The sequence below is a fragment of the Triturus cristatus genome, chromosome 3_1 (genome assembly GCF_964204655.1).
Source record: "Triturus cristatus chromosome 3_1, aTriCri1.1, whole genome shotgun sequence".
Taxonomy (NCBI): Eukaryota; Metazoa; Chordata; class Amphibia; order Caudata; family Salamandridae; genus Triturus; species Triturus cristatus.
Window position 1 is genome coordinate 1,157,586,706 of NC_140583.1, and position 27,122 is coordinate 1,157,613,827.

At 44.2% G+C, this 27,122-nt stretch overlaps 1 protein-coding gene across 4 annotated transcripts in view; it reads left to right on the forward strand.

The window, feature by feature from the left end:
- FEZ1 (fasciculation and elongation protein zeta 1) overlaps positions 1-27,122 on the forward strand; it is a 493,775-nt gene that overhangs the window by 365,452 nt on the left and 101,201 nt on the right. For all 4 annotated transcript variants that reach the window (XM_085646026.1, XM_085646027.1, XM_085646028.1 and 1 more), the window contains one exon: positions 21,343-21,418. In XM_085646026.1, coding sequence (XP_085502152.1) covers positions 21,343-21,418 — 76 coding nt within the window. The remainder of the gene's footprint in view (positions 1-21,342; positions 21,419-27,122) is intronic.

Here is a 27,122-nt window from a genome sequence, read left to right on the forward strand (position 1 = left end):
ACGCTCATGTTTTCTGCTAGTTAAATTTACTTTCTATGTTGATTCTTCTAACTGGAGCTTTGCAGGGAAGTGGGACTCCATCTCCCAGTTGCCCCGGCCCAGAGGAGGGGCGCAATGACTGCTGCTAGCGCATGAGCGCTATTTAATCTACTTAGGCATCTCGCAGTACAGGCGTAGCCCAGACGAAGACTGGGCCAAGAGCAGGCCGGTCTGTACCCGTCAGTGGCCGGAGGAGGCTGGGCTGGGCCACCCCTTTTAGTCCTTCCACCTGTTGAACCCTAGTGGCCTGGTGAGTTCTGCTGCTTATTAAAATTTTAGAGTTTATAGAGTGCTACAATTCATAGATTGTGCCTTGTACTTACTGGCAGAGACATGGTTAAATGTAAACTACCTGTGGAACGGGAGCGAGCGGACACCAATACCAAGCAAGCTGGTGGGACTCTAAGAACACTTGACTGTTTTCTAACTCAGGCAGTGGGAGTCCTTGCTAAAGAAATCGATCTAGCTGAGCGACACCTCTCCCTCAATTTGGGTGGGGCTCTCAGTTTTACCCCTGTTTGCATTGCAGTTCAGTCAGACCTTCTCGAGGCAGAGAACCAGGAGGTATGTACGGAGATTGCGTTGGGTGACGAACAGTCTGGTCTGCAGGCCCACCAAGCTTTAACTCATGGGCCTACAATACCGCCTCCCCCTGTTTCAGAGAGCTACCATGCTACTGACTCCGCTGCCAATGGCCCATTAGATAAAAAGAAGTGGAACAACAGACTAAGGGATCCTTTTCAATCAGCAGGAGCACAAGCATCATGTTCTAAAACACTAGTGCCCACTATGTCAGAGCCTGATCAAATCCTTCCTACTGTGCCTCCCATCCCTAACGATGCTGTTTTTTTTTAAATAAACTTTTTATTGGTTTTCTGAGAGCATAAAGAACAATCTGTGACATAGCATAGCGTGAGAATCATTATATCAGTATACATAATGTCAGTCCACATCAAAAACAGCACAACCATCAGTGTCAGGTACAGTATCTCTACTGGAAGTATAAGCACCCCAACCAGGACCACAGCGGCAGCCCTCCATCCTCCGGTCCATCCCTTCACATGCCTATTCACTAAGTTCTGAATCCGAGTTGTCCCTCGGGGGCTCGCAGATGTCTCCTCGGTAGCTATTCCATGCCCCCCACATCTGTGCCCATTTCTTGGGGCATCCCCTATGGATATACACTGCCTTTTCAGCAACCATGATGGAATCCATGTCTTTACACCACTGGGGGAGGGTAGGGGACTGGCTGGACCCCCACTTCTGCGCTATGTTTCGTTTTGCAACCATCATGCCTATTGTCACCCATGTTTGCAGTGTGCGGTTTAGATCAGTGGAGTCCCAAATATTGAGGAGACACCTCCTGGGCTCCGGAAGCGTCGTAATGTGTGTTGCCTGCGAAAGTGTACGCATGACCGCCTTCCAGTATTGACTTATTATGGGGCATGTCCATAGGGTATGAAAGAGGGTCCCCTCCTGCCCGCACCGCCGAAGACAGAGGGGTGAATCTGTCTGCTTGAGCTTATAGATGAGAGTTCGGGTATAGTACTTGCGGTGCAGTATTTTCAGCTGTATGAGCTTGAGTGTGGATGGTATCGCTACCTCCCTGGGGGAAGCTATGCCCCCCTGCCATTCCGTCTCGTCACAGTCACCGATCTCTCCCTCCCATCTCGCTTTCAGGGCCAGCAAAGGGTCCGGCTGATTGTTTATGATTTTGCGATTTGTCTGGGATATGGCCCGTTTGGTAAGGTGGTCCGTGAGGAGTCTATCTTCCAAGGGCGAGGCCTCCGCCAGCCGAGTGCCCGGCGCTATCTGCGCCATGAGCGCATGTCTGACTTGGAGGTATCTGAATCTTTCGGCCTCATCCATGTCATACTCAGTCTGCAACTGCTCGAAGGGTATCACATCTCCCCCCCGCCAGAGGTCCCCCACTCGCGAGATCCCTATCAGGTCCCACTGTCGAAATCCTTTAGTATTGCGCAGTCTACCCAGCCTCTGCACGTCCCACAGCGGCATGGCCTGTGTTATCTTTCCGTCCCAGCCCAGGTACTTCTGCGCCTCATGCCATATCTGCACAGTGTGCGCCGTCGGGCCTGTCAGGGTGTGTCGCTTAGTTTTGTTATATAATGCTCCCATGACGCCGCCCTCGCCCAGCAGATGTCTGTCCATGCGGTATGCTGGATCGTCACCTGGCGCGTGCAGCCATTGGTTTACCACAGCTAGCTGCGAGGCCCAGTAGTAAAGTTTGATATCTGGGAGGGCAATGCCGCCGTCATAGCAACCTTTCGTCAGTTTACGCATCGCTATTCGTGGTGTCTTTCCCTCCCATAATAAGCTGGTAACCTCAGCATTTATGGTTGCGAAATACGCGTGGGAGACCGGAAAAGGCGTATTTTGTAGGGCATACAGGAAACGGGGGAGAGCCATCATTTTGAAGAGGGCCGCTCTTCCCAACAGTGTCAGCGGCAGGGACCGCCAATGCCTGACATCACGACGAAGCCGCATAAGGGGCTGCGCGAGGTTCTTTGCGACGAATTGTGCCCTGTCGGTGGTGACATAGATCCCCAGATATTTGAAACCATCTCCCGCCATCTGCATCCCACATTCCTGTGGAAGTCAACGATGCTGGTTTTATTGCATCTCCTGATGGAACAGGTTGTTGGACCTAAGAAAAAAATCCATAGTGGCTGATTGTATTTCTCCTCTTATAACTAGGCTACAGAACATGGAGAATGTCATTGACCAGCTATCCTCATCACAGGCAAAATATTTTATCCAGTTGAATGCTGCATAGACATCTGCAAATAACACAGCTAAGGTGCCATCCTCGACAACTGCCTTTGCCCCTAGTTCTACCAAACTACATAGAGCACCACCTGCCTTTGCTGCACAGCCCATACCCGTGATTAATGTGGGGGCCCGCCTGCTGATACCTTAAGTGTGGGAAAACTTCATCACCTCAAGGCCCGAACTGAAGCCTGCCAAAGAGGAATTATAACCAGATCGACCAAGTCTTGCCTCAACCTTCCACCTGAATGCAGCCCTTATGTAGCTGTGTTAACTGGTGTGCCAACTTTGTAAACTGTCAGGGAGGAACACTCCTCAGAACTTAAAAACAAAGTTTGTTACTGGTTGCCCCACAACTCTGACCTTAAATTCAATGAGTATAATGATATTTTGCTTGTTACGAGGGTTGCCTGGGTTGGCCCCAATGAAAAAATCTTAATGGGGATTGTGTTGTCATCAATTGTAAATACCCCCAACTAGCCCAACGACTAATGCAATCCGCTGCCAATAAGAACTTGCAAGGAGGTACCATAAATGCTGTTCCGCTGGGCTACTTTTATCAGCATTTACAACCAACGAGGGGGCAGAGTTCTCTGGCATCTAAATCCAAATAGTTGTTTAGCCCAGCTGTCACCACCTTGAATTGCTTCCTCCCTCTGTCTGATCTGTCACATGTTGATTGACACCCCCTCTCTACTGTGGAATACATCAACCTCGATGAAGCTGAGTCTGTGTTGCAGGGGACTGATTAACTCCACACCACTGCTAACATTAGTATCTGTGCAGTAGACAGCACACCACATCCTAGTTTTCTCACTACCGAAGTCATTCCTTCCAGTATTAATGGGGTTTCCTTGGACCCTAGCGTAGCAGAATTTGATTTACAGAGGGATGATATTCTCTCTCTGGTAGTGAGTTCAACTCATTCCAGTCCTTCCATTGTTGTAGGCTCATCTGTGTCCCCTACTAGGCTTCTATCTTGGAATATTGCAGGGCTAGTCTCCAAATTGCTGAGTGAAGAATAACGCAACCCATTATACACAGGCATCTCAACAAAATCCATTTGGATCAGATTGAAGGGACCTCTCGATCTGCCAAAGTGACTCAAGGCAACAATCGACTTTTTCCCAGCATTTATTTGTTGGCACGTGACACACCGATGACATACTGCTTTGGCGATCACACAAAATCTCAGATTGGACCAAGTCTGCCTGAACAATCTCACCACTGCATCCCTTCCTATATGAGCTGCTCCATGAATTTGCCATGCCATTGGGTGTAACAGACAATCTGGTAATAATGCCCTGCCATCAACTGACGCCCATATGTCATTTTCACCTTTCCCACAACCTGCTCTGATACAATCTGCTTGCTACTTGTCTGTGGCTTCCATTTGCAAACGTCTGACTTCATCCCATGTGCCTGCAACAGCTAGCACCATGCTGAGTTTGATCTTTGCTGAACTCTCGCCAGTATATTCCCCGTTGAAAACACATGCATGTATAGCACAGAAACAAGCAACTTCATCTTCAACTTCATGGCCCCGTTCTTGAATGGTTTAGATCCTACCTCCAGAATCGATCACAGAGAGTCCTAATTAACAGTAGCCTATCCGCCACCACTCCGATCACGATTGGAGTCCCCCAAGGATCAACCCTGTCCCCTACCCTCTTCAACCTTTACCTTGAACCGCTCGCTGAAGTACTACACACTGCCAACATTGCCTACCATATGTATGCCGACGACACCCAGATCTACATCAAAATCTCTTCCCTTGCGGACATTCTCTCCCTGAATGAGGCCCTGAAGTTGACCGTCCATTGGCTTTCCTCTAATCAGCTTAAACTCAACGCAAAAAAAAAAGAATTTCTTCTAATCCCCCCCACCCAACACCAACCTGGATATTCAGGAATGGATTAAGTCTATCACAGCCTTAAACTGCACTCCAACCTTAGTGGACTCTGCTAAATCCCTCAGAATAACCCTCGAACGCAATTTGAACATGCATGGCCATATAAACTCAATGGCCAAAACAGCCAGATTCCACCTGAGCTACCTAAACAACCTAAAACCTTTCCTCGACACTGCGAAACTGAAAATGGCAATTCAGGCACTATTCATTTCTAGACTAGAATATGGTTGCTCTACCCTCGCAGGTCTACCCAAGATCTCTTTCGCCCCTTTGAAAGCCTGCCTCAACGCTGCAGCCAGACTCCTAACGGGTTCAAATAAATTCAACCACATCTCTCCACACCTTAAAGCTCTGAACTGGCTTCCTCTCGAGGCCAGAATCCACCTGAAGCTGGCCTGCATCACTCATAAGGCCTTATACTCCAACTCTCCTGCATTTCTCGCCCAGAAACTCGTGGTATCCGGAGGAGCGAGAAACTCCCAATCCGCCAGAGACCTCTTGCTCCAACCTGCACGCTTGCGTAAAAAAAAACCATACAATCGAGCTTTCTCTGGGGCCGCTCCAAGAGTATGGAATTCACTCCCGCCCCCAATTAGAAGACTTCCGTCTCTGGCACGCTTTAAAAAGGAGGCCAAAACATTCCTAAAGGGCAAATTCCTCTCCTAACGCCTGCACCACACTCACTTCAGCGACCTTGATCTACCTCATACTACGGCCTCTCCATGGTTTCTTTGATTGATGCCTGCCCGGCACCACTGGACTCCCCACCCGGGATTTGTGATCGCCTTTTTCTTGTATATTTATCTATCTGTGTCTGTTTTGACTCCAAATGTATTCACCCCTCCCTGTCTTTTGTATACCATTTGTCACTCCTGTAAAGCGCTCTGATACCCTCACGGGTTTGGTTCACGCTCTAGAAAACTTGAAAATAAAATAAATAATAATAAATAAATAATCTACGTACCTATACCCTGTGATAACAAAGTCATCTTCCCTTCTATGAGCTGCACACTTAATGACAGCCACTTCTCTTGGTAATTGCAAAGCTTCCAACAGTTGTCTCACATACTCCCCGTTTTTAATTGGAGAACCTGATTACATTAGAAATCCTCTCTTCGACCATAGCTGTCCAAAGTCATGAACCACACTGAAACTGTACTGGCTATCGGTATAGTTGGTGACTCGGATCTGTTCAGAAACTCAACATGCATGGGTCAAGGCAATGATTTCAGCAACTTGTGCGGAGTGTACTCCCTGTAAACAAGCAGCTTTCACCACCCCAGAGATTGTACAGACAGCAAACGCTGCTCTCAAATTACGCTCATTGTCTCTTAAGCATGAACCATCAACAAAAAGGACTTGATTGGGATCAGGCAATGGCTCATCGACAATGTCGAGTAATTGCTTTGTGCAAAGCTCAGTGAAATCCAAACTGTCGTGGTCGTCACATTTTTCCCCATTAACATTTGGAACAGGTAACAAGGTTGAAGGATTTAACATAGAACAATGCTTCAGGGTAATGTTTTGGCAGTGAGCAACACCTGCTCGTACCTTGTTAACCTATTATTTATCAAATGCTGTGTTTTGGTTCTTGCATCAGGAGCTCAACTGAATGCTGTACATTTACCGTAAGTGAATGACCCATCACAATGCTCTCACATCGTTCAATACTGACACCTGTTGCAGCAACAGATTTGAGACATCCGGGCAATGTTGAAGTTACAGGATCTATAGAAACTGAGAAATGGGGCAGTGGTCTACGGGCACCCACATGTGTCTGGGTGAGTACAGAAAGAGCACAAACCTCCTGATCATGCTTTGTTGTAATCAGGCATCCGAAAGCCGGAGCAACGACACAGGCACTCTCTCAACTTCAGGAAAGCAAGCAGACAATTGTTATCCCAAGGTACCGGATCACACACATCCTTGTGGGCCAGCATCTGTAAAGGCTTTGCCATTAGGGAAAAATTAGAAATCCATTGTCGGCAGTAACCAGCCGTTCCCGAACACATCCTGACCTCTTTCGGAGTACTAGACAGATTAATTTTCATGATCGCCTCCCCTCGTTCTGGTGACACCTTCCTCTTGTCTTTTTCAATTCGATGACCCAAATATCGTACCTCATTTATACAGTACTGAAGCTTAATCAGAGACACCTTATACCCATTGTCACCCAGTTGGTTCAGTAAGGCGATAGTACAGTGCTTGCAAGACTCCCTCATTTCAGATGCAATGAGATAGTCTATGTACTGGACTAACACTGAGTTTTGGGGCAGGATCAAGCTCTCGAGGTTCTTCTTCAAGACCAGATTGAATATGGTTAGACTTTCAGTATACCCTTGAGGGATACGGAAACATGTTAAGACACGATTCTCCAGACTTAAAACAAATTAAAATTGTCTCTCCTGGTGCAATGGGATGGAGAAATCACTGTGAACCACTCAGCTTCACAAGGAATTCACAAAAGAATTTGGTACCACGGGACAACATGGAATTCCTATGTTAGTGACCTTTCTAAGGTCCTGAAAAATGCGATACTTCCTACTCGGTTTCTGCAATCCCATGACGGGTGAAGTGAACTGGCTTCCCATGATCTCCTTCAGGATGCTCTGTGCAGTCATGGACTCAATTACAGGTGTAATCCCTGCCACAGTTTCTATTGTCAAATTGTACTGTGCTGTTCTCGGAAATTCTGCGTTAGGCTTAACCTCTATGCGAACTGGCTAGACTCCTAGAATCAGTCCGATTTGTTCCCCAGAGAAGTCTCATAACACTGTAGACACTGAGTCTCTCACATCCAGCAGCATGTCATCCACTGTCAATAGAGGAAACATGGCTGTGTAATGATTCTGATTGGCTAATTTGAAAGCAATGCCCTCATCATTAGTCTGCAATTCGATTCCCTTCGACGAGCAAAAATTGGTACAATTCAATTTGCACAAAATGCCACGCCCTGGCAAACAGCCTGGACTTGAATCCTACAACTTGGATCGATTTTCACGAGAGTGGCAGGTTTGTTACTCCTGCAGATCTCACAGTAGAGTGGGTAGCACAAGTACCAATCAAGAATGTAATAGGATGATCATCTACATCTGCTTCTGCATATGGTCCAATCTGGTCTACCTCTAAGACTGCGCCAAGTGTACAGTCTTCCTCCCCCCTCAAGCACCATCAAAAGGAGGGGTCCTGATCAAAGCCACCTAGGTCTTCCATTAAGGGTATCCGGTGAAAAGGTTCTGTTGCCCTATGAGATTCTCGGAGGTTGGAGCACTTACACTAACTGGTTCTGATTCCCTCCAGCATTTATGATCTTGGCCTAGTCACTGTTGGCAACTGATTTACTCCAACAATAATATGCTAAGGAGTGGAGGGTCTAAGGGAAGTTTTTAAGACCACATCATGGACATATTCCCTAAACTGCATATGACAAACACACAAGTGTCCATGGGTCTAAGCGAGCCTAGTGATCGCTCGCAGGGCAACTGGCATTAACTACTAAACAAGAAGAAAAGAAACGAAACACTCTTGTGTAGGCTGTGGAAAGTCCTTTTAAAAGGATGGAATCCCATCACTCACCGTGGTGACATGCTTCATCATTTGGGATCTCCTCTTATCTGCAACCTGGTGCAGATAAGGGCTACAACTCCCTCTCTACAAAGAAGGAGCTCGCGGATGTTTTAAGTCAGAGTATCCCTAGGATCAGCTAAGATCCACCAGGTGTGAAGACCAAAAGGCTCGTATGTAGAGTGATGGGTGCAGTGCTAATGTGTGGGAAGTGTAGTGCAAGCTAAAATGGTTAACAATAGAGAACACCTTTTATTCATCAACTATTGATCACCAGATTAAAATCAGTGCAAAGGGCAGTTTGAAAAAATAACTGCCCGAGTTTGAAACAAGGTCAACATGTTTCAGCCATTATGATTGAAAGTGATCTTGGCTTTCTTCAGGACCTATAACAGGTATTGCTACTGCGTAAATTTGAATGAAAGATTGAACAACAAGATAGGTTGGACTATTTACAACCTACCAACTTCTCGTGAGTTCTCTGTGACTTGTGGTGTATTGGTGACACCTATAGTGCACAAGAGAACAGCCTCGCCTCACCTGGTAACAAACTCAGGATATGAGGCCTCCGCAAAACGGCTCAGACAGAGCTTGAGGCACTGACGGACAGAGCGGGGCCTCATTTCCTGAGTTTGTTACCAGGTGAGGCGAAGCTGTTCTCTTGTGCACTACAGGTGTCACCATTACACCACAAGTCACAGAGAACTCACGAGAAGTTGGTAGGTTGTAAATAGTCCAACCTATCTTGTTGTTCAATCTTTCATTCAAATTTACGCATTAGCAATACCTGTTATAAGTCCTGAAGAAAGCCAAGACCACTTTCAATCATAATGACTGAAACATGTTGACCTTGTTTCAAACTCAGGCAGTTATTTTTTCAAACTGCCCTTTGCACTGATTTTAATCTGGTGATCAATAGTTGATGAATAAAAGGTGTTCTCTATTGTTAACCATTTTAGCTTGCACTACACTTCCCACACATTAGCACTGCGCCCATCACTCTACATATGAGCCTTTTTGGTCTTCACATCTGGTGGATCTTAGCTGTTCCTAGGGATACTCTGACTTAAAGCATCCACAAGCTCCTCCTTCGTAGAGAGGGAGTTGTAGCCCTTATCTGCACCAGGTTGCAGATAAGAGGAGATCCCAAGTGATGAAGCATGTCACCACGGTGAGTGATGGGATTCCGTCCTTTTAAAAGGACTTCCCACGGCCTACACGAGAGGGTTTCGTTTCTTTTCTTCTCTTTTCTTTTCTTCTTGTTTAGTAGTACATGCCAGTTGCCCTGCGAGCGATACCTAGGCTAGCTTAGATCCATGGACACTTGTGTGTTTGTCAACTGATTTACTCCGTCTGATATTTGTACGAGTTCTCCTTCCTGCACTTGATTTGCAGGATTAAGGTGACACTGCCCGATCTTGTGACAAAAATGACAAGCAGTGGTCTTCTTCAGGGTTGCAACCTTTATCCCTGTCTTAGGATCTATCGGGACACCTCTTCCTCTTACCTGTCCTGTTGACCCAGTGACTGATGTCACTTGGACACCTCCTGAAACATTCCTTTGACCACAATCTGCAGTTCCCACTATTGCCTGCAGCTGCCCTCTTTTAAGTGCATTTTGTATTTGAGCCAGCATACATTTCTCCTTTATCCTCCTATGCTTAGAATCCACCTAATCTCTGCAGTATCTGGCACACCGTAAGATTTCGTCAACGGAATTTGTTTTGCCAGCTGATTAAGTGCTGTTGGATCATGAGGCTAACTTCTGGTCTCAGTCCAGTTACAAATTTGGACACAAATTGTCCCATGTCTTTAGGGTCGAGTGTATCTAACCCATTGTACTACTTAAAGGCTTGTAATAGCCTCTCATAGTAAGCATGTATTGACTCTTTAGGATCCTGGGTCGTTCGATCTATCTTAACCCAATCAATGTCTTGAGGGGGGCTGTTTTGGACTGCAACCATGTGATCACCTGATTGTACTTCTTCATAACCAAAGGCGAAGGATCTTGAGTTACTGGATCTCTTTCTGGCTCAGCAGCAGGCCACTGAATAGCAATCTTGCAAGCAGACCATGGGTCACTAGGAACCACAATTTCAAACAAGGCATTTAAGTCACTCCACAACACGTACAAGATTTTAACGAAGCGATCAACTTGCTTATACCACTCCGCTGGTTTTTCCCTAAACCTGGGAAAATCATTTGTGAACGCAGGTAGGTCACCTCTACTCTAGGGAACATGCACATACCCTCCACTAGGCACTTCTCGCAACGGATATGCCTCTACTCCCTGCGTCCCCCCTCCCAGAGGTGGTGCCTGTCCTGTTGCTATTCTCGCTGTCTTCTTTTTTGGCCATCTCTCTTCCCACTTATCCAGCATACTGCAAGCCCTTATTCCTATGACCAACTCTCGGATATGCTTTTCGATTTGGTAACTCTCTTTTCCTGCAGCTCCTGGTCACTGTAGTTAAGCCTATGATTTCCCTGTAATATTTTCGTTAGAGACAGATCTAATCCATACCTCTGAGCTAACTCTGACAACTTCTCATGCACTCCTCTTGACCTACGGGTGACATCCTTCGCTACAAACAACAGGTCATCTGGCTTATAGGTCTTTATTCTATACAAAGGCAAGTATCCACTGATGAGCTTGTCTACCTCAGCCATCAACCTCACCATATCCAGAAGTTTTGCCCTTACCACAGCCTTAATAGTACTCTGACTCTCCTTGTTGTTATCATGGTCTCTCAACCAGGATTCCAAGTCTGCAACATCTAAGACATGCTGACTTCCAGATGCTCCCTGACTTGTGCTTGCTTCTAAAGCCGCATCATTTGGTCCTCTCACCAGAGTTTCCCACATTTGTAGGTCTGAACTAGTGCTTGCCATGGGTATAGACCATATACTGCTGGAACCAGTGGGTACTCCCAAAGGATCAGCAGTAGCCGCTAAAGGGGTACTAGATTCCATAAGCACTATAAAAGCACAATTCACGCTCATGCTCCATTTCCTTTCCAATCCAGTCCCTTCAGCTTGTACGTGCTGTCTCTGACTAAGGCTTCCCACTGAACTCAGGTCATACACAGGAACAACATGACCAATTTTAACCGGTACTGTAAGAGCTTCCTGCAGCCCTGAAGCAGCGTAAACCCCAGTCTGTTCCATGGTGGAAACTCCTGTCCCCCCTACTCCCGCTGATATCCTTCCCACGACCCCTGAATCAGGGCCCACATGAGTTGTTACACTTTTCACATTCCCAAAACTTTCTGCAGTTTTACATATGACAGTTAAGCTACTTTACACATCCAGAGCATGCCACTATACAGTATTGTCCTGGCACCTTACTGGAGGAAACAGGAGAAACTGGAAAGAAAAGTGACATTCAACTTGCTATGACTAAGAAATCGGGAATTTAAAATTGAAGTTCCGATGGAATGAAACGTCTTGACTACTGATTTTTGCATATGCTGCAAGCTAGCTCTCTTTTTGTCATAACTGATCTTTGAATAAAGCGTTGTTTTTTTAAGGGATCACAATAGACCTTTGTGTATATTGCTCTATTATTGACTTGTGTTACCATGATTGAAAGAATGAAAGAATCTTTATTCAGTTATATATCATAATCATACAAGATAGCAAACATATAAAACCACATAAAAACATTAAAAGCATTAAAACCGACAGGCCACCATAATGACCTCAGATCACAATTTCTAGAATTATCATGGAAAGAAATGAGGAGAAAACAGAACACTGTATAATTTACAAAAATGCAGTCTATTAGAAATTTGAAACAAAGTATAGCAATTAAAAATTCATGATTTTGTTCCAGAATAGAGCACCTTTAAAATAAGAAGAAACTTGCCAACATCACAGCGTGATCTGTTAATAACTGGAGATGTAAAAAGGCTAACCAGAACTGCTGAAACCACCTAGTTTTTAAAAGTGGTAATAGATACTTTTTGCTCAGAAAATCATAAAATCTTCAGAACAAAACCAAGTCTATCAAAGTTTTAGTGGAATATCCATCACAGGGACGTACCGGGATTGTATGAGGATCAAACTGGCCTGGTGGAAAACAGTTAAGTGTATGAATAGAGCCCAAACGGAATTTCATTAACAGTGATCTATTCCAAAGATGTCTTACTGCTGAAAGATACGGTTCAGTGCCTTCAACAGTTTTTAAAAGCAAAAGGGATCTATAGTATATTTCTCAAGGGCCCTGGCTTCCCTCTCATTCTTCAGTTGATTTAAAAATCAATCCTTTAAAATCCTCCAATCCCCTTTTTACGAATCTGCGCCTTATAAAAAAGATCCATACAATCTAGGGACTGAGCAACAGTTTTAATATAATTTAGCCATGGTATCTTATGGCCATTCATACACCTGAGGCAGTCCTCTGTCGTATCCCTATTAAAATTGGTTTTCTCACCACACCATACTGAAATTCATAGTAACAGTGGGGCCAATTTGGCATAATCCTCCTCATAGTCCTCTCCCAAATTCCTCCTGGATAAAGAAAGAACTATTCGTGGCCAAACCCAAAAGTTTCCTGCAAAATTGATCTTCCTTCTACTGAATGATTTTGCAATTTCTATATCCCAAAATTGCAGCACTGTATGTCAGTGTTGGGAGTCATTTCATTTTATAGATTTTCAGGAGGGGCAAAATAGGTTTGCTGCCTATCGATAAAGAGAATCTAAACAGAGCACTACAGACTTGCGTAAATCGATAACAACGGTTAGATATACAAGTAAGCCAGTTATTTTATTGGTCAAATGAAACTCCCAAATACGGAAAAGTAGACACCCTAGTGATTATTTGCTCCTTAATGACTATAGGTCTAGTTTTTGTAAACATCCTCCCACACACTATATAGTAGGTCTTGGTGATGTTTGTATCCAATTCCAGGTCATCCATAAAATGAACAAAAAGGTCAACTAACTGCATAAGGCCATTAGCCGTTCTGGCCATCAGCTTTGCGTCATCAGCATAGAGAAGGGAAGGTACACTAACTGACTTTACCGTGGGCTGATCTTTCCCATTGGCAACCAAATAGGTGTTTGCGCTATTAATTTAGAACAAAAATAAAATTGGTGCTAATACACGCCTCCTCCCCCCGAGGAAGGTTAAAAGTTTGAGTGCACTCCCCACCCAAACCATATCTGACGCAAGCATTCACATCCGTATGCAAGACTCTAAGGAAGGTAACAAGGTGGGAAGGTAGCCCTAGTGCAGCCAAATTGTCCCAAAGCTTTGACCTATTTACCTGGTAAAAGGCACTGCTAAGGTCCTTAAATGCGAGAAAGACGGTTCCTTGTTTCACCACTACATATTTACCAATCATAAGGTTGAGGTTCAAACATTGTTTCATTGTGCCTTTCCATTCCCTAAACCCATATTGGACCGGGCAAATTATGTCATTGGCTCGGGCCCCGGCTTCCACAGGCTGCAAAACAATAACTACCGCCAGCCTCACAACTGAATTTAAAAGACAGATAGGTCTATGGCAGGTGGGATCTTGCCTATTCCCCTTTTGAAATACTGGAATTATAGTTGCAGATTTCCAAGACAGAGGGAAACTAGCCTTCACAGCAGCATTTAAGACATTGGTTAAAATAGGGGCCCAGGGATGAGCGTCGGCCTTATAGATGTCAACAGGTATCCCATCCGGACCAAGGGATTTATTAGAAAGACTACTAATGATCGCCTCATGAACCTCCTCAAGGTCAAATCTAATCTCAAGTGGGTACAAGCCACAATTACCCTTCATTTCTGGGCGCAAATCCATATCAAGACTATAGACACTTTGAAAGTGAGCCATGGAGTAATAGAAGAACCTATTTCATCTGGAGTAGTCACATTGGGCTGCCTACCATTAACCACTGTCCAAAAACCCCTTGGGTCCCTGGTAATACAAGTAGATACCAGCTGTTCCCAAGAAGCTTCTTTAAGGTCAGCTTTTCGCTTCCCTAATGCTAATTTATAAGCCATTCTTGCTTTTTAAATGGCATGCTGATTGCGAGGTTTAAGATTAAGAGCCTCAATGCAAGTGCTTGTTGACCAACCTACAGGCTCTGTCAAACCAGCCCAAATGTATCACTCTATGCTTGCCCGTCATATCACTCATAATAACATTTGTGGAGCTATTTAATTGATGAAAAGCTTCCAAAACTGTAGCAGGGGATGTATCGAGAGCTAATAGAGGCTCTAAAATAATTGCTAGGTTGGATCTAACCACAGTTTTGATCAGGGTTGGAATTGAGAGATTACGCCATTTCACCCTAAGTCCCTTACTTATCATAGTTAGTCCAGTCAATCCCAGTGTGCCTTGCATCTAACCCAGGCTTAACTATTAACCTGATTTTTTATGAGGTTATGATCCCTAAAGCAGTTTTCATGCACCACCCCTGGGCTAACACAATCATCAAGCGACCTAGATATACAAATATAGTCAATAGTGGTCTCTTCCCCCAAGCCCAAAAAAGTGGGCAATTCAATGGGTGAGCAAGCCCTCCAGTCATTACATTGCTTAAGCCTGCCTTGCCAAGTGCATCAAGCTGCTTGCAACCCCTTTCGTCAAGAGAATATTCACAAAGCAAAGAATCTTCAACCAAAATGGTGTTGATGTCAGTTCGGCTTGTTCCCAATTTGGCGTTAAAATCCCCCTCTACTATAATCTTAATTTTTTTTAAATATCCGTATGATCTAGCCTCAAGATTAGATATTACTTCAAAAAGAGCCTCAATCTGACATCCAGGGTCATTAATGGACTTGTAAAAATTTACCAGAAAGAAGTGGGAATCATTAGAGGTAACCGCCCATAAGATCTGTATCCCATTATGTCTAAGGGAGACTGGAAAAACCCATAGATGCTTGAATATACAAACCACAGTTGTTAAACCACCACACGATCTCTGGCTAGGGGAAGGGGTCATTGCCACATTAAAGCTTTCATGGCCATCACTAAGGACCGACTCCTGGGCCCAGGTTTCCTGAAGCATAATAACATCCAACTGAATAGAAAAATTAAGCCATTCTGGGTCCAAAACATATGCCTTATGACAGCAACAGTCCAACTAAGAACACTAAGGGATGATTTTAACACAGGAGTGGGTGTAGTCTCAGTGGGTGATTTAATAGACGAGCATTGAGCTAGACAAGGAGGCTTATGATTATATAAACAAATAGAGGAACCATGCTATAACACAGTACTGAGTTTGTTTGCATACATTTTATTAATAATTTCTTTATGTTGTTGGAGGTACGTTGTAAGGAAGAAGTAACAGATAACAGGTAATGAGAAAGATTAGTAGTCAATGAAACTAAGTTACAGATGGGTTATGGCTATCATGGTGATATTGCTTCAACACAAATATTTGGCTTTCAAAATAGCCTTCGTATACACAGCAGACATGATCACAAATGTTTTGTTTTCAGTTCTCTAACATTTTCCACTTTTCCATATGCTAGTTGAATTTTGTAGTGTGAGATTGTGCCAGGAAGCTATAAGAGTTAGTATGCACAAACAACAAGATAAGTGTTTTTGTGACATGAACATCTACTGAAAAAAAAGCATTGATCTCAAACCTGAACAAGGTGGGTTCGTGAGGATCATAGACATAGACTGCTGTAGGTGGGTGTCATCTATTTACGAATGGGTTAAAAAAAAGCAAGGTACTTTTATGTAGACATGGGGAGATAATGAATGTACTTAATCAGTTGGTGATCAAGCAAATGATGGGAGCAACATGGCTAAATGTGATGTTGGGCTGTTTGGAGCGATAACATCTAAAGTATTGCTGTGGTAATAAATAGGGCCTGTGACAAGCTGAGTAAATTCTTAACTAATACAGATTGTACAAAACCGATTAAAAAGCCAGAATTATCATCAAAGCAGAAGTATTTAAAAGTTATAGAGTGAGTGGAAGTTTACATTGTAGTACATTTTGCGATGTTTCAGATACTTCACTAAGGTGATGTTGCTAATTTACTAACCAATTGCATGTTGTGCAGAAAGAATAAAAGAGGTTTTCCTCACAATGCCTAAGACAGGAGTGAAAATTCGATCAACCGCAAAGGGAGGCTCTCTCTGCTGGGGAATACAAAATGCTTTTGAAGTGAATGGGAGGGGAATAGATTCAGCATGCCTTAAGACCCGTGGTTAGCCAGCGGAGAACCCCTTAAGACATGTGGTTAGCCAGCGGAAAAAACAAAGCTATAAGTGCCACCCAAATCAACATGAATTACCATTCCAGAACCTTTTTGTAACATGTTGTAAATGTATTCTTTCTGTCCAAAACACTTCATTTTGAATTTTCAGTAAAAAAAACACTGATTTTGTCCTTGGTCTAAAAATCAGCTTCTCAATGACTGAAAATGTTCTCATAGTCCCAAATCAGCTAGTGTTTATTTGAAGTATCTAAACTAATTTTCTCCCCAAACACCAGAGTGCTATGTATTTTTAAAAGACTTGTTTTATATTTATTATTATTATTATTATTATTAGGAACTTATAATACAGACAGCTACCCTGAACGGTTTCGCGGCACAAGGCATTCACAGATAACTGTCCCAACCATGCACATTCAAAATAGCCAAGTTTTCCACATCATGCAGAAGGTGAGAAATGATTTAAATTTTCTTAAACCGCCTGGCAGCGAGTTCCAAAGCTTGAGCCCCAGATAGGCAAAGAGTGGCCCTTCATATGGGTTAATCGAAACCTGGGGACACTGAACAGGTCCTGGGTCGAGGATCTTTGTAGCCTAGTCAGCTGGTAGGAGAATACTAGTTCCTGAATGTAACATAGTCCCAGGCCAAATTTGGTCTTTAACATATAGCACAATTCTTTGAATTCAGTGCGCTTGGCTACCTTAAGCCAATGAAGTTCTTTTAGTAAATGGGACACAGAAACATACCTGGGTAAGTGATAAAGCAATCTGGCAGCGTCATTCTGCACAATTTACAGTCGCTGTATAGATGACTTATCGGTATTTAAATACAGCACATTGCCATAGTCCATGCTAGAAATAACCAGTGCCTGAATAATGATCATCTGTGCCAGTAGAGGACTAAGCCACAGAATCTTGTTTAGCCACTTAAGAACTGCAAAACAGGTGGCGTTCACCGTAGCTATCTGTGACTGCATTTTCACTTTTAATGAATAAATAGGTGTCTGTATTTGCCATGTTTCTAAGTATCCCATTGTAATGTATCCCTTGCCAATACAGGTTCAGGTAAACCATCACATGACATTCATTGTCATTACATGAAATGGGGTGACACATCAGTTACAAGTTAATTCCACCATTTATGCCAAGTACCCACCAAAAGTGATTCAATGCAGTAATGTGCTCCATATGTCCTTCATATGCCAGTAATGTCATGTATTCCCACTTGTCAGTTATTGCAATAATGTCCCAAAGGTACCCCTTGGATGCCAGTCAATGCCAAGATGATGTCTCCAGGCATCTTCAATGTGCGAGTCAATGCAATCATGCCACTATATATCCCAATTAAACCACTTATACCAATCAGTTCCATGATGTGCCAAAAATAAGTACATCTATATGCCAATGAAAGACTTGATGTCACATGTGGGGGGTCAATACCATGATGTTCCCCTATCCAGGTATCCCCTATATACCACTGAATGCCATAGTAGCCCAGGTACCCACCGTATGCCAGCAATGCCTTTATTAACCCCAGTTATATACTCCTACTAATACAGTCCATGCCCTGATATGGTGCAGGTGTCCCCCAACATGCCAGTTACCAGTTTGTTTAGGATGTAATAAATGTAATAAACTTTTGCTACATATCATACAACTTAAATAATACAAATTAACTCCTACCCTATTCTTCATTACTTGTTAACTATTCTATCACTCCACCCATGACATCAGCTTTAATAATAGAGTCAACACATTTACCTTTAAATATTGGACTGTTTGTACCAGGACTGAGCTAGTTGAGCCACCAAACAGTAACCATCGGTTTGGGGGGAAAGGGGTTATGGATTCAAATGCATAAATAAAGATTTTTTTTTTTAAAAAGTAGGCTCCAGTCAGGAATTCAGGGCGACAAGCATATGTCCAATTCCTCTCCACTGAAATTAGCTCTGCATAAAACATCCTCAGATACAGTCACTGTGGATGTCTTGAAAACCTGACTGCGATCTACTATTTGCGGTCTCACAAAGTATAACACCAATTTGGGCTTGAATGTAGTTAGGTTCAATGTATGCACTTTAGAATAATACATTTTAAGCGTGTGCTCTATTGAGGGAGCATTGGATGTAGAGACTTTTTTATGAACGTTTTCAGGGGCTTTAGAGTGACTTTTCATGGGGTTTAATAGCAGAAGTCTTCCTGAAATTCTGCTTTCCCTGTGAAAGGCTGAATATGCAGAAGCATTTGAAATGTCAATCAATCAATCAGTAGATTTTTAGAGTGCTTCTTGTCACCCATGATGGTATCATGGCGCTGGCAGGGTCCAGTTGATTAGTTGAATAGATAGCCTTCAGGGACTTTCGAAACTCTGAAAGAGATGGGGAGGCCTATAAATGAAAGGGTAGCTCGTTCCATGTCTTCACTGCTAGGTAGGAGAAGGAGCGACCTCGACATCTGCTACGTTTGATGCAGGGGGTGAGGATTAGAGAAAGGAGCACAGAGCAGAGGTGTCTGGTGGGCGGATGGAGGTTCAAGTGTTGCTTCAAGAAGGCCGGTCCGTAGTTGTGTAGAGCCTTGAATGCATGGGTCTGGAGCTTGAACTGGCATATTTTGTGTACAGGGAGCCAGTGGAGTTTCCTTAGGTAGGGGGTGATGCTGGTTTGTCTGGAGATATCCAGGACAAGTTTGGCTGTGGCGTTCTGTATGGTCTGTAGTCATCAGAGGTGAGCTGGGATCCCTGCCATGGTCCAGTCGGCTCGAGATGAGGGCCTGGGTGATGGTGCGTCTTGAGCTTTGCGGTATCTATTTGAACATCTTACAAAGCATGCAGGAGATGAAGAAGCAGGAGAAGGAGACGGAGCTGTCCTGGGTCATCATGTTTAGCTTGTTGTCCAGAATGATGCCTAGGTTCCTAGGGTGACAAATACAAAAAAAACAGTTGATGGACAGAATGTTGAACGAAGCTAAACATTCACCCCAGAACAGAGATCTGGGCCTAAATCCATTGTGTTTTTTGCTACCCATGCCATTCCAGTTTAAACTCAGCCATATGCAAATCCGTCTTGACCCTTCCCCCCATGGAAACAGTCCAAGCCGGTTCTCCCCGAACCGGAAACAATCATCCTGGGACCGGTTTCAGGGTTTCACCCCTCATCAGCCAGGCTAGCTTGACTCCAGTGGCATGGAGAGCAAGGAACCTAGGATGGTCAGTGAAGGTAGGAGTAGGTCAGAGTTCTGAGGGCACCAGGATGGGTCCCACGTGGAGCTTTTGTTTCCGAAAATCATTACCTCTGTCTTGTCTGAGTTGAGCTTCAGGCAGTTATCCTTCATCCAGTTAGTGACGTCTGTCATACAGTTGTGGAAGATGGTTGTGTATTTGAAGAGGGAGAGGATGAGTTGTGTGTCCGCACAGGACATGATGTTAAGTCCATAGCTTTTGGCGATGCTGGCCAGCGGTGTCATATTAGTGTTGAAGAAAGTAGGGATGAGCAAGGATCCTTGGGAGACTCAACAGATAATGTCCTTGGATTTGGAGGTGAAGGGGGGAAGGCAAATGTTTTGCGTTCTCTCAGTGAGAGAAAAGGCAATCCCTCTGATAGCGACTCCTTGGATGCCTATGTTATGCAGCCTTGTGATGAGTGTGTGGCGGCAGACAATATCAAAGACTGCCAAGAGGTCTAGGAAGACCAGAACCCACAGTCTCTCCTTGGTCGAGTAGGGATTGGATGTCGCCGCGAGCCGCAATGAGGCCTGTCTCGGTTCTTTGCTTGTTGCGGAATACAGATAGAGAGTAGTCGAGTAGGAGGTTCCATTCCTGATGTGAGGAGAGGTGTTGATTGATGATTTTTTAAAATACTTTGGCTGGGAACTTCAGCAAGGAGATTTATCTGTAGTTGTTGAGTTCACTGGGGTCTGTCGATGATTTCTTTAGTAGGGCGTTGACTTCTGCGTATTTCCAGTCCTCAGGGAAGGTGGCTATGGCAATTGAGGTGTTGAATATGGTGGTGAGTACGTGGCTGATTCTAGCTTTGTCTAGGTTGAATGTGTTTCTTTCTGCAAGCATATTTAATTGTGCTTCGATGCACTTGTTCACTGCCCTTTAATCCGCTTATACTGCTGCAAATCCATTCTCTCAACACCCTCTACAGTGACTACCACTACATGAACATGACCCTTATATCGACAATAGCCATTACCTAGCTCCCGTATTGTTAGGACTAAGTTAATTCTGTGCAATTGTTCAACTTATATAATGGCAGGCCGAGGTAAAGGACATAGTTGAAATCATTTCATGTTGATATAATGGTCACTCACTCAAATGGGGTTGAGGTGATTAGAGACATCCCCTATACTTTGAAGTTTTCTGTGTGAATAGTAATGTATACTTCCCATATTTTATAAATTGAAGAGAAATATGTTTTGCGTAGACGCCCGTGCTCCATCTAACCATGCAAAGGGCAAATCATCACAAAGTTTCTATCTGCTGTTAGTTCACGTAGGCCCCGATTCACGAAGGTACTTACATGTAACAAGTTACCAGGGCAGAGCCTCCACCCTCGTGGCAGAGCCTCCGCACTTATAGAAGATTCTTCGCACTCTTGGTGGAATCTCGGCATTCAGGGCGTAATCCCTGAACGGCACACTCTCTGCAGTGCGCCATGCAGAGATTCTGCCCCAAATGCAGATACTCCGCCAGAAGTGCAGACTCCGCATTTGTAACTTTACTACACATAAGTAACTTCGTCAGTCGGCCCTCACTAACTAGTGTTTCACAAAATATATATAGGTAATTGAGACCGCTGAAACTGTTCTGGGTATTGTGGTCAATGTATAGTGTGTTTGATCACTAACTTACACATTTGATTTTAGTTTTTGAACACAGTAATTCCGTATGAGAAAAAAAGCTCCCCTCCTTCCGTTGAAGATCTTCAGATGCTGACCAATCGTAAGTTCTTACTGCCAACATTTTTTTCCAAGTGAAGTGTAACCTGTATTGGCCTTTAATAAATATTACTGTGGACTCTTCATCCTATGGAATATCAAACCCAATATAAGTTCCATGAAGCATTTTCATTGTGGGCACCCTATACACCTGACTAGTTTTCCTATTCTTTGGGTTGACAAGTCCAGACCTAGTAGTGAATCGTTTGTAATGTATATTTACTCACTCAACAAACCAACGGTTAAAGTGACACTATATGTAGGTTTGCTAAGAAAGCTCAACTTTCATTAAAAAAAAACTATAAATTGACTGACAAAACCAATGTTAAAGGGACATTATCGTTAGGTGATATTGTGAGTTATAACATAACGTTTTAAAGCAGAAAAACCACTGAAATTCGCAAGTTATGGTTTAGCAAGCTAACTATAGCTTGCGCATCCACCATGCACTCGTTTGTGACCTCACATATCAACCTATAACGCCAGTTTATCTTTTGGTTTATTTCAGTGAATTTCTGAAGTTTTTCAATGTAAAGTTAGATCCGATAAACATAGTTCAGTATAGCGTCAATGTTATCTTTTGTTTTTGTTGTACATTTTTAGTGGTATGGTTTAATTTTCCATCTGTTAATAATTTTATTGTTATGTGTGGCTCTCATAGAGAGCTTCTATTGTTTATTTCAGTTTCTAAATCTCATAACTCACCGCTGTGCAACAGCTGATAACGAAACTGGTTACCCACTCTTGTCATGTCATAAAGGCCTTCCAAACTGTGCTGACAGGCCTCCATTAACCTCTTCTATGCCCATGACGAGATAGTCTCGTCATGGAGCACGGTTGCGCTGTGCCCATGACGAGACTATCTCGTCATGGACCCCGCCCGCTAATGAAAGGCCCGGCACCGGAGGGGGAAAGGGCGGGGCACTGAAGGGGTTAAAGCCAATAAGAGCAGCACTGCCTGTCTGCTTTGACTGAAAACTGAAACAACAGCTGCAGGAGGCGAAAGGAAGGCAGGGAAGGGGGTGGTTGTTGGTCAAGGATGCCAGGTAAGGTTTCCATTTTTAAACCTTTAGGACAGGGATACATAACAGAGGCCATGTTATGTATGGACCCAGACATTACTCCTCTGCCACTGCGTAGCAGTTGAAAGCATGGGCAAAAGATTGTGGGGGCCATACAAACCATTAAATTATAGATATGTAAAATGTGATTTATAGAGATGTTTTTCACTTCGGGGTCCTGAGTAACATCATAGAAAACTCAAGCTTTGCTCTTGTTGTTTATATGATGTCACTTAGAACCGCATGGTGAAAATATCCCCATACTTCACAGTTACCCATCTATAATTCTACATATTTTGTTTTCACTTTCCACAGGTCCTGTGGTTCTTTAGATGGACCTTTAGAACCAATGGAAGGGTCCCATGAAAATTCCATGTTCTTTTACTTCCCTTTCTGGGTCCCGCAGCAGTACCATGTGACCTATGAATTCTTTTTTAAAGTTGTGTTTGGTATGAAAGATTGATTTTAATTTAACCTTCAACATAGAGCTTTTCTAATAGGCACAATTAATGAGAGGACTTGTGCGTTTTTTGCGAAGTTTCCAAATGTTTCTGTGTCGCAGTATCACGATACCTAAAAAAGGTACCTCAGGACGTATGACACAAAGGTAAGACATCTGATTGGTTCAGATCACTGTCTTGCTCCATTTAAAGGAAGTTCCCACCCTTTCAACCGAATTTGGGATTAGCACTTGAGAATGATCACATCTTGCACTGGGCCGTGCTGTTTCTTTGTTTTATTTTTATTTTTTTAATCATCCAATTTTTGTGGAGTTTCTCATTAAAGAAAATATAGCATCTGTAGAGAAGAGAGCTGAGCAAAAATATGAAAAACAGGAGGGATACTCAAGACCAGCAAAGAGTCAATAGTTTTGCAGTTTTTTACTATTCCTCAGAGAGAGAAAAGGATGTTGGCAAAGATTGTCACCTGTAATATTTGCCAGAAGAGAAGGAAATTACCCTTTTAGGGTCACCCAGGTCACCTCGGACCACATCTCAGTCTTCCATACCAAATGAAGAGTCGGAGAGACAGTGGAGAATATACACCAATAATTATTTATTATATTCGCTCAGAGCAGGGCTCCGTCTGCCCAGTCTCGAGAGAGTTCTGCAGAGGGAACCGAAAGAAAGTCAGCAAAAAGTTACGTTATGTACGGTACATGGTTAGTTAAGAACACGCCCACAGTGGAATTTTCCAAGCAGATGTAGCTGGACAGGGAAAGACCAAAAAAAGGTTTCTGTTCTTGTATCTTGCACAACTCAGCACCATCCAAGGCCGTTTCATTCTGGGCTGCGATCAAACTGCCAGACAGGTGGTAGAGGGTCTTTATCTAGTGGGAAAGCTATGCACTGGCACTAACAGTTCTTTATTGCAGAAACAAAACTTAGCAAAGGGTATTTCTCTGAACTGAAAAGATTAGTTTCGAACATCACACAAAATGGAGTCTAAAAAAGAAAATGGTGTAGCGAATACTAACTTATACATGGCATTTCGTGAGCATCAACGCCCTAATCCAACAGAAGCAATTTAGCCAAAAAACTGCCCAAAAAAATTCCTTTGGTACTTCAGGCACGAGGAAGCGCTTCCAGGTGTGGCATCCTAGACACCTGTCTCATGCTGAGCAGAGTTGTAAAGAGAAAGAAACATTTACCTTGTCTGCTAGATCCTCTTTTCGACCAGGAGACAATGCATCTTCAAAAGTGCTGCAGCAGCAGCGAGACATTAATCCTCCTTACCAGCATATGGTTATATACTCCAGCGAATGCTACAAGGTGGTTGTTGCAGGGGATCAAAGTATGTCTGCAAGGGAAACATTTGTGTACGAACATTTGTGCCACCAGAAGTATTTTTTTTCTTTAATCTCCAAGTTCAGATGCCCATATATGTTTTTTTAATAACCAACTTTATTAACATTTTACAGCAAGTACATCCTGTTTCAGAAACATTTGAGGCAGTGTAATGGAAGGTACATCGGTTCTGCATAGTCACAATAAAAAAGGAACACAGCATTACAGTGATAATCCATAGTAAGAATACCACTTTCCCCACACCCTGTCATGCTTGTGGGATAGCCTCATGCAGTGTAGATGGGTTTTTCTTTTTGCATGCACCAGGCCACTCCTGCGCGCCACCTCAGCAGTGAGGGAAGTGTAGACTGATTCTATAATTGGACCACATCACATTTGGCCACCAAACAAGCCACCCCTACAAAGATCCGTTCGGCGCAGGGACCCCTCCAATTCCTCCATCATCTCAAAAAGAACAGTGCGAGAGTTCAACTCAAGCGAGAGGCCCAAAACTGCCAGGACGTAATGCGGGACAGTCCCAAGCCACATGGATGAAGTCAGCAGCAGGGAGCGCACGCCGTGCACAGGCAGCAACAGGCAAGGGCGACAGCCACTGAATATGAAGTGGGGTGATGTAAATGGCGTGTAGATAATTTACTTGAACTATGTGTAACCGTGAGGAAATGGCTAGCTTACGGGGGACAAGGCAGGCCTCCCTCCAGTCCATTTAATCGAGCTCACCAACCCAATCCACCCACCTCCAGCGGAGAGAATTGAAGCTGTCATGGGAGTTGATGATCAGGTATCTATAAATCATACAGATGGCTCCCTTTCCCAGGTGCCCAAGAAAGATTTTGGCCTGAAGCAGGCTATACTTTGGCAGCCGGGTGGTCGTGGGAATGTGGGCGCAAAACACATGGCACATCTGACAGAATCAACAAAATTGTGTATTGGCCAGGGCATATTGGTCTTTTAAGTCCTGGAAGGACATCATAGCATCGCCCCTGTAGACGTCCCCCAAGTATGAGAAACCTATATGGTTCCAGTGGGTGAAGCCTTCAAGGTTGGAAAGCTGCTGGAGCCACGTGGCCTGCCATAAATGAGTCATGCACTTCAGGCATCAGTCCCAGTGGATAAAGCGTAAAGCTGCTCTCCAGCACAGGACCGAAACCTTGGTGCAGGGTGGCAGTGTCCTAGGCAACCGAGAGACATAGAGGAGGCAGAGAAGGCCTTCAAAGCCCACTAGATGGACCTCCAGACGATAAGTCAGGTCATCCCACCCCCAGGTTAACCAGTCATTAAAGGGCACCAGCTGCACTGCTAAATAATACGTGTACTGAGTGGAATGCCAATTTGTGGTGTTTGCCGGCCCAGATAAAGGCAGTAAGTTTTGAGGTCAGGGTCTGGAACTGTCGGGGGCACAGGGTGAGAAAAGTTCCCTAAGACGTATAAGTAGGGGGGCGGGGATGCAGAGCATCTTGAGGAGGGCAACTCCCCCCATAGTGTTCAAAGGAAGTCCAGACCACCGGCGGAAGTCACTGTCAAGGGCCTGGGCCAGGTGTTGAAAATGGAGAGTCCATGCCAAATCCAAAATATGTGATATGTGAATCCCCAGATACTTAAGAGTCACATTGAGTAGGAATATCTGGGTCCCAGCTCTGTCCCTCAGCATCCCCTCGCACGTCCACCAGGATGTTTTTGCTTGTGTTAATTCAGAGGCCTAAGGCCCCACTATATAGTTGAAGTATCTCCAGGCAGCAGGGGCTGAGGCCTGAGGCCTGCAGGTCACCAAGGAACAGGAATATGTCATCCGCTTAGAACGCTGTGCGGCCCTCAAAATACCCCATTTCCACCCCTGTACCCTCGAGATAAGATTCGGCTGCACACATACAAAGAGAAAATTGCCTTTACAGCATGTGTTTTGTGCAGGAATGGTACCCTACCTGCAGACAAATTGTGCTGACGACAACAAAGACACCCTTGCACTATTTTGCAAGGTTGCCAGTGTTTCTGCATGAATGCAGAAAGTGCATCAACTCAGCCAGAAAGAAGCACTGCACTTCTTTTTAGATATGCCACATTTGTGCTCTCTCTAGTTCATGCAACGCAGTGAAGCAACTGATTGTTGCCCTGTGTCGTATTAACTCTTTTTAGTTATGTGCGCACTCCCTCCAGACACCCTAAACCCCTTACATGACCAAGGCCCTGGTTCGCACAGCCTTTGCCCTGTACGCAACTGTTTATACAGAGGCCACTCCCTTCAGACATGCAAGATCCCTCAGGTGGTCAAGCCCCTACTACGCATAGCATTCTTATTGTACACAAGTGTTCACAGAGAGCCCACTAAATCCAGACACTCAAGCCCCATTAAGTGGCCAAGACCCTAATTCATACAGCCTTTACACTGTAGGAAACTATTCATGTGTAGCCAACCTCTCATTTGTAGCCAGCCACTCACTGGTGGGCAATTACCTGTTGTGCACAGTGGTCGTCCTGTGCATAGACCATCCACAGAAAGTCCACACCCACTAGACATTCAAGCCGCTTTTGGTGTCCAAGCCCTGCTGTGCACAGCATGAAGTACAACTCTTTGTGGAGAGCCCATTTCCTCCAGATACCCAAGCCCCCTTGGGTGGTGTAGCCCCTACTAAGGACAGAGTTTGCCCTGTGCATAATTGTTCACAGTCAGCCCACTCCCTCCAGACACCCAAGCTCCCTTACGTGATCAACTCCCTGCTACAGACACTCTTGGCCCTGGTCCAAACCCTTTGTGTGTAGTCACCCTCATTTGGACAACCAATCATACACAGGTGGGAAATCCGCTGCTGTGCTAGTTCTTTCTTCTGTATTTAACTATATA